General features: G+C 35.5%; 1 protein-coding gene across 1 annotated transcript; it reads left to right on the plus strand.

The window, feature by feature from the left end:
- LOC145572199 (uncharacterized) lies at positions 1-5,379 on the plus strand. The gene is made up of 8 exons (XM_081631203.1): positions 1-171; positions 2,373-2,434; positions 2,534-2,770; positions 2,849-3,016; positions 3,169-3,218; positions 3,788-3,917; positions 4,767-4,804; positions 4,938-5,379. The coding sequence occupies exons 1-8, from the start codon at positions 51-53 to the stop codon at positions 5,008-5,010; spliced, it is 879 nt and encodes a 292-aa protein (XP_081487329.1). The 5' UTR covers positions 1-50; the 3' UTR covers positions 5,011-5,379.
- Positions 5,380-10,442: the final 5,063 nt, after the last annotated feature.

Below are 10,442 nucleotides of genomic sequence, written 5' to 3' on the forward strand. Positions count from 1 at the left end.
AATTGGGAAATTAATCTTGAATAAAATGCAACATAATTGCAGGTTCTGTAATGGATGTTGATGATAAGAAGAAACACAAATGGGGTTTGCCGCCGTTATCAACCATTGTTTATCACTTCGGTACAAGTGGGGTTTCTGTTGCCACTGCTACAACTGTTACTCATCCTTTAGGTTTCGAATCTCTCTTCTTTTATCATTAATTTATACATTTTTCTTTTTGAAATGCTTTAATTTATTTGGTTGCTTGGTTTATTCATTAATGAAATTTAATTTTGGTGATGGGACTCTCATTAATAATGTTTAGGAGGTTTTAATTTTTAAATACATTGTTGTGGATTCTCATTGGTAGTTAAGATATGGAATCGATTTGTAAAATGTTAATTTGTAAAATGATGTTAGATTATGGTTTTAAAATATCATCTTTTTACTCTGTTTAGTTTTTCTAAATAGATTATCGAAGATATATGGTTGATGTTGTGCATTGGCAAATCAAAGTGTTGCAACTACAAATAGAGGTGGTTTGAATAGGTTTTGTTTATGGACTTATGATGATGACAGGAATTTCCTATATTCATGGCCAATGGAGATGCTTTGCTTATGGTTTTCAAATATACTACTTCGTAATTGCTTGATGTTACTTCCACATGCCTATATATGATGTTCATGTTTGGGGTAAGACATGGTTTTGAATTGTTATGTAGTGGGTAACTACAATGGGTGTATGGTCCTCTTAGCAAAAGAAACATAGTGAAACAGGAAATCAGGATAAGGAACCCTCTTTAAAATCTCTATGGTGTTTGGTTAGAGTAATAGAGACAAATAAACAAACCCACTCTAATTGATCTATTTTTACTCTTCACCACCCCTCCTTGTTAAATCCTATCTCTTTGCATTGGGATATCACAATAGGGTGAATACGCTAATTTGGGAGTGTTAATATGCAAAAGTATTGAGTATTAGAACGAAAGTAATAATATGGAATTCAGGGGGAGTATTAGGTAACCCTGTACATCCCTAATATGAGGATTTAACATGATTAAAATGTTAATTGTTGACATGTGTTAGTCGATTGGTTATATGCATAGCTGATGATTAGAATTATATGGTATATTAGCAAAAAAGAAAATCAATGTAGAGAGAGAAATATTCAAGGAATAATTCTTAAAGCATACATCCAAAGTGAAGATAAAAAAATTAAATACCTCATTGTTTAGTTTGATTGTAAATATAATCTTGGTAAACTGTCTTTTTCATTTAAATAATCTATAAGATGCTGAGTTCCACAAGACCTTTCCCGGCGTGCCTCCAAAACACATAGGAAACTTTGGATTGCTAACAGGCATCTAAGAGAATATGTTTCATATCCAACACTTTAAAGCTAATTCCAATGAAATGTAATTATCTTGCAATGTAAAATACATGTCTGTTGCCTATCCAAATAACTCTTATGGAGCACTGTTCTATTGAAATATACTGTTTAATATCCTTAAATTCATATTGAGTTTGTATAAAAATCTTCACGTGTATAGAAAATGATGAAGATTTCAAACTCTTTGATGTTGTATTTTGAAATTATTGTGTGAGAGATAATTGGAAGTGTCTGGTGGCCACATTGGACAGTCCGAAAGGGAAATAGCCTCTGTAGTGTATAGCAAATTACTACCTCCTTTCTTAAAAGACGTTCCCGTTTACCTATTTTTTCAATAAATGTTTTGGGTATCAATATCATTAAAATCTTTAAAAGTTTGATACTACATATCAAGACAATTCAAACAAAATTCCATAAGAGTATATTTTTCTCATATATTTATCGAGAGAGTCCGATATTTCATTTGTGTTGGAATCTATAAAGTTTTTAGATTGGAATAACTTTAAGGAATGGAATTCTGCTAAAGTTACTCAATTCTTAGTCTTGGATATTATTCCCCTATGAAATTTCTCAGGGGGATACTGTTATTCTGTAAGCAAGTTGTCATTTTTGTATTGGCTAAAAGATTATCCACATGGATGGATTTGGGAGTGGTAAGCAGCAACATTAAGACCGTATGGAAAAGTCCATTCTGGTCATGGTCTATCCACGTCCTACCCTAGTGCCCGGAAAACCAGGCTTTCTTAGCTTAGAAAGCTAGCTGCCCAAAAGCCCACTGCTAAAGCACAGATTCCCCATTCTCAAAAAAAGAATTTCCCTGTCTTGCTGCAATATCTTAATGACTCTGATTGATGGGCTGGGTTATCATTGGAATGGGATTTTAGTTGTACTTTGAAGTAGTTATGTGACCATTCGCTCTGTTCATATACAATATGGAAGCGTGAGACCAAGATTCAATCTGCCGGCACTCTGAAGTCTGAATACATTGATTCAATTCTTGCAGATGTTCTCAAAGTAAGGCTTCAAATGCAACTTGTTGGTCAGCGAGGACCTTTAACTGGATTGGTAAACATCTAGGTTTTTGAAGTTTTATGTACCTCCTAACCTTTAATTTTGTGACATTGAAGACCAGTTGAATTTTTTAGCCATTTTCAACCTCTGCAGGGACACATCTTCACCCAGATATTGAACAAAGAAGGATTTAGTGCATTGTACCTTGGATTGACACCTGCATTGACAAGGTCAGTTCTATATGGAGGATTACGTCTAGGTCTGTATGAACCTTCAAAGTATGTGTGTGAAGTGGCGTTTGAATCAACAAATTTGTTTGTAAAAATAGTTGCTGGAGGCTTTGCTGGTTCTTTTGCAACTGCAATGACTAATCCTACTGAAGTTCTGAAGGTGCTCACCTTGTACTCTCTCTCTCTGTCTCTCTCTGTGCGAAAATGCCTTTTGTAATGAAGCAACTCTTTGAATCAGGTTCGCTTGCAAATGAACTCAGGAGCGAAAGTCGGTGCTATTAGCCTAATGCGCAAAATTGCTTCAGAAGAGGGTATAAGTGCTCTGTGGAAGGGTGTTGGTCCTGCTATGGCAAGAGCTGCTTCCTTGACTGCATCACAGTTAGCAACATATGATGAATCTAAGCGAGTTAGAATGCTATTTTCTCTACTAGTTAAACCTTGTAGATTATCATAAGTAGACATCAATGTTATAAAACATCTGATGATTGTTGTTCTGCTCCAAATATTTTTGCTTTATGATATCTGAAGGCATTGAATTACTATTTTCTTGCATTGCAGGCTTTGACAAGATGGACCTCTGTTGAAGAAGGATTTTCTTTGCACCTCATGTATGCAACAGTATTTTTGGCTTTATTCACTTGGGTGCATCTTTTAAGCTGTTATTGTTTGTCCCTTTTTAAAGCCCAAAATGTCATGAATGATATATCTTGAAGTAGTCCTCTTGGTTTATGACTTCAGCATGTGGCTAATATTCTGCATTATCCATGATATGCACATATAAATAATTTATCTTACAAAGTTACAATTAATGAAATGCAGAGTATAGTTTGTGATTAAACTCCGGTTTAATTTTTTTTAATTCAACTAATGAATGAAACGCAGGACCATGAAGATCAATACGATGTAGCTTACAGGTTAGCTACACCTCATTAATGTAAATCTTTGACATCCCATACGAATTTGTTCATTTCACCTTCATTTGCAACTAAATTTCAGACTTAAGAGCGTTGTGAAAATGCATTAGATGCCTTGCCCCCTTCTAATATATCATAAACAAGGGTTTACTACGTAAAGGATTAAAATAGTGAGACCAAGAGAGTAGCTCTATTGTTAGAGTTTGTGAGTTCTCTATACTCTACAGGTTTCCTGGGACTGAATATTTGTTTATTTACAATAGGTCAAGTACTATAGCTGGGGTTGCAAGCACTCTGGTCACGGCACCCATGGATATGATCAAAACCCGTCTAATGTCACAGAAGGAATCAAGTGGCAGGAATTATAAGAATGGACTACACTGTGCCTACCAGGTACTGAGATAGTCTTCATACTATATTTTCACTTGCTCATATGTTTTATATTCCTATTGATTTCAGTGACTGCTTAAATCACAATAACTATTAAGGCTTGAACATTCTGCCTTAATATAAGAGTGAAACTTTTATGTGAATCTTAACCAAGAATCCAAGATATAATTGAAGCTTGGATTATGTTGTTTCATGCATTAACAGGGATTTGAATGCCATTTTCTTACTCCGTGCTTCCTAGCAAACTTATTACCCATGCTAAAATGACTGACTTATTTTTTAGAGTTAGGTGTCACTCGTACTTATTGCCTTATTGGCCCTACACTTAAATTGGTCCCTGTCACTCATCTTGGCACTATTTGCTTTTGATAACATGAGTTTTATTCTTGTACTTCTGACTAGGATGCTCATTGTGAGAAAGAGGTAGTGATATTTTTTTGCATCTCGTTGCTATCAGCTGTCACAATCTGTAAATTTGTAGTGCTCCCGTCATTCCAATAGGGTGCCTCAAAATTCTCTCTTTATTTTAATTATAGTCACATTGCTACAATTTCTCTTTGTATTCACTTTTATTATTTTTAATTTACATATTACAAACTTTCTTTAATCACCTTGCATGCTGCCATCTGCAAATGTGAAATTAAATTTGAGACAGATGAAATATTATAAATATATAATCTTCAAAGAAGGCTTATTTTTATCTCTGGCAGTCATAACTTAATGACTTGCATATCTACCATAATTTGTATCTTATTTTTGTACAGATTTGTTACATTATCAGCATTAAAATGTTAAATTAATCTTATATGGTAATTGGTATTCAGTTTTGTCATATCATTTCACTTGTTGCAGGTCATGCGCACTGAGGGTCCTCTTGCTCTTTACAAAGGGTGAGATTTCACATCTATATCTCTACCGATACTTGTCCTGTCCATTTTATTCGTACTCTACAGTTATAAATGTAGCTGTCTGAGTAATGATAGCAGCTGGCTGAATGAAAATTTTGTTTCTTTTCTACACCAGGGGCTTTACAATTTTTGCACGGCTGGGTCCACAGACAACGATCACATTTGTACTTTGTGAGAAACTCCGGTAATTATCAGGACTCCGTGCCATTTAGTTCCGGAGAATTTCTGGCAGCACTGTTAAAAGATAGATAAGATTCTTTTCCTCCATTCATTTTTGGTGATCTGAAGGAGGGAGTGACGAAAACAGCACCCCCTCGGTTTTGCGTAATCTGATCACCATACATTCTTCTGATTATACATAGATTTCTTTTGTGTAAGGTTGGAAAATATTGTTTTGAATTATGACTTTGTATACATATAGTTGTTATTTCGTCAATTTGGATACTCAGCTTGTAATCAATTACTTTGGTGAGGGACATGAAGAGCAACTGTCATGATGAACTGTAATGTCCTGTTCGAGCAGGCTGTCTAACACCAATAAAAGCAGTAGTTGCTAATTTGTTGGGATTTTCTTTCTTTATTTTTTTTTTCTTTTCTTTTGGATGCAACATTAGTTGAGTTTAGCTAATAAAGCGTTTAGTATGTGGGGTTTAGTATGTGGGATTGAGAGTTAGAGAGTAGAAGTAGTGAATTTTCTTTATGCAAACAAACATCCTGTAGACACCTAATTGTGTCTCCCCAAAAACCAAACCTAGTGATGAATACTTTTCACGTCACTTGATTATCGAACGAGGTGAAAGTGTGAAAAGTCTTGTGATGCGGTTGTTTTAATAGAAATCTTTTTGTTTTCGAAAATCTTCTCTATTTATGAAAATAGCTAGTTCAATTTAGCTTGGTCTATGACAGGGGTCCGATAATAGTGTGATTGAGTCGAGTTCGCAAAGAGCTTTCCAATGATATATTATAATTCCAATTCCGATGAATAATGAGGAAGTTATGACCAAGATACTAAATTAGGTGTGAAATGGTTTTATGGCCCAATGATCTAGTAGAAGGCCCATTAATTATTATTCCTAAAATTATTAGGATTACTTCTGGTCTTCTAGAATAATTTAGAAAGTTATTTTGAGTTCTAATAGCGTCAGGATTGAAAATTATCTTTTTTAGAAAAATAATGATTTGATTTGAAATAAAACAAGTGTTTTATTTTGATAAAATCTGATTTAAAATTGATAAACACGGAGTTTAATTGTTTAGTTATATTAAGAAAAAGATTCCATACAAAAGCGCGTTTTATCTTATAATTAGCGCCAAATGACAAATCTGTCGCCAAACGACAGAGCCTGTCGCCGTGCGTGATGCTTGTCGTTTCGCACTGGGCTCTGTCACTAGCGACAGGGGTTAGTTTTATTCCTATTCAAGTTCTGATTCTTTTTTATCGTTTCCGGACTATTTTCTTTATAAATAGGGTTGTATTTCCCCGTTTTCATTCACTCAGAATCATCAAGATTCATAACCATCCTTAATTCTCTCAAACAATAGCTTATTTTTCTCTCTTTTTCTGAAATACGAGACATCAAAGTAAGTAGTTTAATTGCTTAATTATTCTTTTGATATAGAAATCATGATTATAATTTTATATTAATTTTTAGTATCATGTTTAGGTTGTTTCCTATTCTTTCTTATATCATGTTAGTATCATGTTAGGGATAAAGCTTTAATTTTTATTGTTTAGTGACATGCTAAGATTTGTTATTAATCATGTTAGTATCATGCCTAGGATCTTGCTATTATTATTATGCTTTCATGAGATTGATGATGATGATGATTGTTGTTATTATGTTGCTTGATATTATTGTTGTTATTGCTTGATCACGCCCTCTCTTGCAGGTTTAAAGGAAATTCATACTTGTAATCACGCTTAATAAGATAATTAATAATTTTGTTTAGGCTAATATAATTATAATTCAAGTGATCGCCAATAATAGATTTATTTGTGCATTAATATTCAACCAACATAGATTAAACAGGTTTAGGGTTAATATATTGATTGTATGTTAGTCAGAAAGCGCACATGAATATGAAAAGAATAAAATAGAGGCCTTTTTAGGGCATGTTCAATCTCTTTTAGGTTGGATTTGTACGTTCATCCCCGAATATCAAGTCATGGTTCAGGACCAATATGGAGTTAGCGATCTCATCACTACTAAAATTCGGCTAAATTGCGACCGTTTTTCTACGACCGTCAAGAAAACGGTCGCAAAATATGAAATCTGCGACCGTTTTTGAAACGGTCACAATATTACGACCATTTTAAAGGCGGTCGCAAATTTGCGACTGTTTTGCGACTGTTTTTGGCTTTTTAAACGGTCGCAATGATGTTTGAACAATTAAAAATAATTCTAAAATAAAATAACCCTTTTGCGATCGCCAAAAGCGGTCTCAAAAGGTTATTTATTTATTTATTTATTTATTTAAAAAAGCAGGGTATAAATAAAATGCCTCATGTTCCCAAACCCTATCTTCTTTACATGCAACCGCGTATCTCTTTCTCTTTCCTCTCCATCCCCTTCTCTTTCCATTCTCTCTCCTCTTTCCCCTCCATCTCCCCTTTCTTCCTTTCCTTTCTCACATGCCCCCTCCATCTCCTTTTCTTTCCTTTTCCTTTCTTTCTCCTTCTTCTCTTTCCGTTATTGCAACACCATTTCCTCCATTTTCGTTCTCTTTTTCTTCTTCATTCAATTTATTTTTCTTTGATTTTTTGTAACCAAACGGTTTTGGGTGTTCGCACGAAGAAGCTTTGGAAATTCCATCACCGTCACAAGCACGAGCCCACCGCCGCGATCTCTGCCGTCACAAGCTCATGACTAAACAAGTTAAAGGTTTTTAATGTCATATTCGACCATGGAAAGTCTAGATCTAGACTTTCCATGGTCGAATTTGGCCTTATTAAACCAAATTTGAGGTTGAATTTGAAGTCAATTAGGGGTTTAAGCCTTTAAGGTATGTTATCGTGTTTAAATTTTTGTTTGATTTTTCTTCGGATTTGGTTTGATTTTCTGTTTGAATGATTTTTTTTTTGTGCTTGATTTTTGTTCATTTTGGGTTTGATTTTTTTGTTTTTTTTTTGTTCATTTTGGGTTTGATTTTTGTGGTTTGTTTTTAGTGGGTAATTTTGTGAATTTACTTTTGTGGGTTTTATTTTTTGTGGGTTTTTATTTGTTAATTTTGTGGGTTTTATTTTCTGAATTTTTTGGGTTGAGGTTGGCGGTGGGTAGAAGTGGTTTAGGGTGGGAGGTTGGCGGTGGTGGTTGGTAGAGGCGGTTTAGGGTAGGTCGGTTGTGGTGGTGGAGGGTGTGAATGTATGCATAATGGGTTTCGGTGGGTACAGGGGTTTAGGGTGCTGCTAGGTTTCTGGTTTTTTTTATTTTTATTTTTTATTTTATTATTATTTATTTTTATTTTCCTGAAAACTTTTAGCGACCGCCTAAAGCCGTCGCAAATGGCAATTTTTGCGACCGCTTAAATACCTGTCGCAATTAATTTTATTTGCGACCGTTTTGGTACCGGTCGTTGAAAATAAAGGAAATGGTCGCAATAAAATTGCGACCGTCACCCAGTCGTAATATTTTTTTTTTTGCGACTCAGGGAATAACGACCACCGCTTCACGACCGTTGACGGTCGCAATTAGTTTTGCGACCGTTTTTGCTATTTTTACGACTGTTTGTGGCGGTCGCAAAAACCTTAATTTTTAATAGTGTCATGGATCGTGAAGGGGTGTAACCTTCACCCTATGAACAGTTTACAAGCTCCTAAAACTTGTTGGCGACTCTTTTGCTCTAGCTTCCTTCCCTTTGAACGCCACCATGCTTAAGTGTATGATCACAGTGGGGCTCAAGTGTGGGTTGCTTGAAATATTCCCTACAGTTTTTTGGCGACTCTACTGGGGAGGATTTCTATTTTAATTCCTAAAATTTATTTTATTTAGAATGAGTGGATGAGACTCGAAACGTTCTAAATATTTATGTGCGTAATTTTGATTAACATTATTGACATATGCATAAAAAAGGTCCGCATTGGATAGACCATCCGTAATGCGTCAAAAACATAAGATTTTTACATGTAGGAAATTTGGGAAATATCTTTCACAACTTGGATCGAAAAAACGCTACGAAAAATCAGAAAATTAAAAGAACGGAAAGTTGCTGAGGCATGTAGGAACTGGCACTGAGGAAACAGTGCCAGCGCCATACGATGGCTCTGTTGCCGTGCGTCAACAATGTCGTTTGGTGATAGAGTTATCTTCTGGCGACAGGCCCTGTTGTCTCGTGCTATTTTCTTCCAATACCGAGCCAGAAATCTACCTTCTTTGTTTTGACCGATTCTAGTACCGTTCGCTCGATTCTACTTCCTGATTGAGTTTTTCTCACTTTTCTAAACCTATATGTGTTCTACACATGGCCATAACCTTCTGGGAATTCACGCTCCATCTACCTAATCGAACGCTCACAACAACGAAGGGTACATCCGAGTTTGTTGAATTCACCAAACCGTGGAAGCGAGTTTAACTCGCGGAGTCCCATCCACATGCGCCAACCCTTCCAAAGGTAAGGCTTCCGTGCGGTGCATCCGGACTCATAACCATGGACCCTTTTTGACTAACCCTTATCCTTGAACTTTAGAGAACTAGAGCCATGGTTAGGTTGCAAACTCATTGCATCATGTTGTGCTTACTTGACTAATTGTGCATTCTTTACTTGTGCATAACCTATGTGTGCTTACACTAACCGTTTGTTTGACTTGTGAATGAGTCTAAATAAACTAATTAATGATTAAAGGACTTTGCTTAATTAATTAATTCATTAATATGAGTCTAAATAAATTGATCAAACTTGACGTAGTACGACTATAGGCTTGTCCTTTTAGAGTAAAACACTGGAAACAAACCCAGAATACTGCTTCAGTAATGGCGCATGAGTTTGGCCTGTGGCGCGACACGCTAGTGTCCAGCGTTATGCAATAGCATTGTCGCATCGCGCTGGTCCTGGCGTTTTGCGACAGTCCCGTTTCTTAAGTGACGGTCCAGATTTTTGCTCGAGTCCTCACGTTGAGTCTAATTAATCAATTTATTAAACGGCAGAAGCTATATTTAGTCCTTAATTGGGTCTAAGCACATAGTCCCATGGTCTTACACAAGCGTCAAATCATGTCACTTTCACTCACTATTAAAAGCACACACTTTATATGTATGTCTCACCTTAACCATGTCTAGAGAGTCTTGTGTGCGCGTGTTATATGTCATTTTTTTTAGGGGGGAAAGTCGGATATTGATCCTCCAATTAAACTATTCTTGTTTAAACCCTATACTTAATTCCCATTTGAACCCTATACACCGATTCCCAAAAATATTAACCCTAATTTTGCTTTTTTGCCTTTTAAAAACCAGTAAAATCAAAGTCAATTTGAGTCAAGTCATTAAAATAAATGGTTTAATTTACAGTGCTTGGTCAAGAAGAGAAGGGCGGCTAATCAAGGACAACGCTTTTGTTCAAATCTCACTTTTTGATAAACCGATCCGTCAAAAGAGAAAAGCTAAGAGGATAATGGAAACTCAAGAAG

This window comes from Chenopodium album, chromosome 12 (genome assembly GCF_948465745.1).
Source record: "Chenopodium album chromosome 12, dcCheAlbu1.1, whole genome shotgun sequence".
Classification (NCBI taxonomy): domain Eukaryota; kingdom Viridiplantae; phylum Streptophyta; class Magnoliopsida; order Caryophyllales; family Amaranthaceae; genus Chenopodium; species Chenopodium album.

Coding starts and splice junctions, on each gene's coding strand:
- LOC145572199 (XM_081631203.1), top strand. CDS start 51: ATGGATGTTGATGATAAGAAGAAACACAAATGGGGTTTGCCGCCGTTA. Junction 2,435..2,533: donor GAGGACCTTTAACTGGATTG/GTAAACATCTAG, acceptor CAACCTCTGCAG/GGACACATCTTCACCCAGAT. Junction 3,017..3,168: donor CATATGATGAATCTAAGCGA/GTTAGAATGCTA, acceptor CTTGCATTGCAG/GCTTTGACAAGATGGACCTC.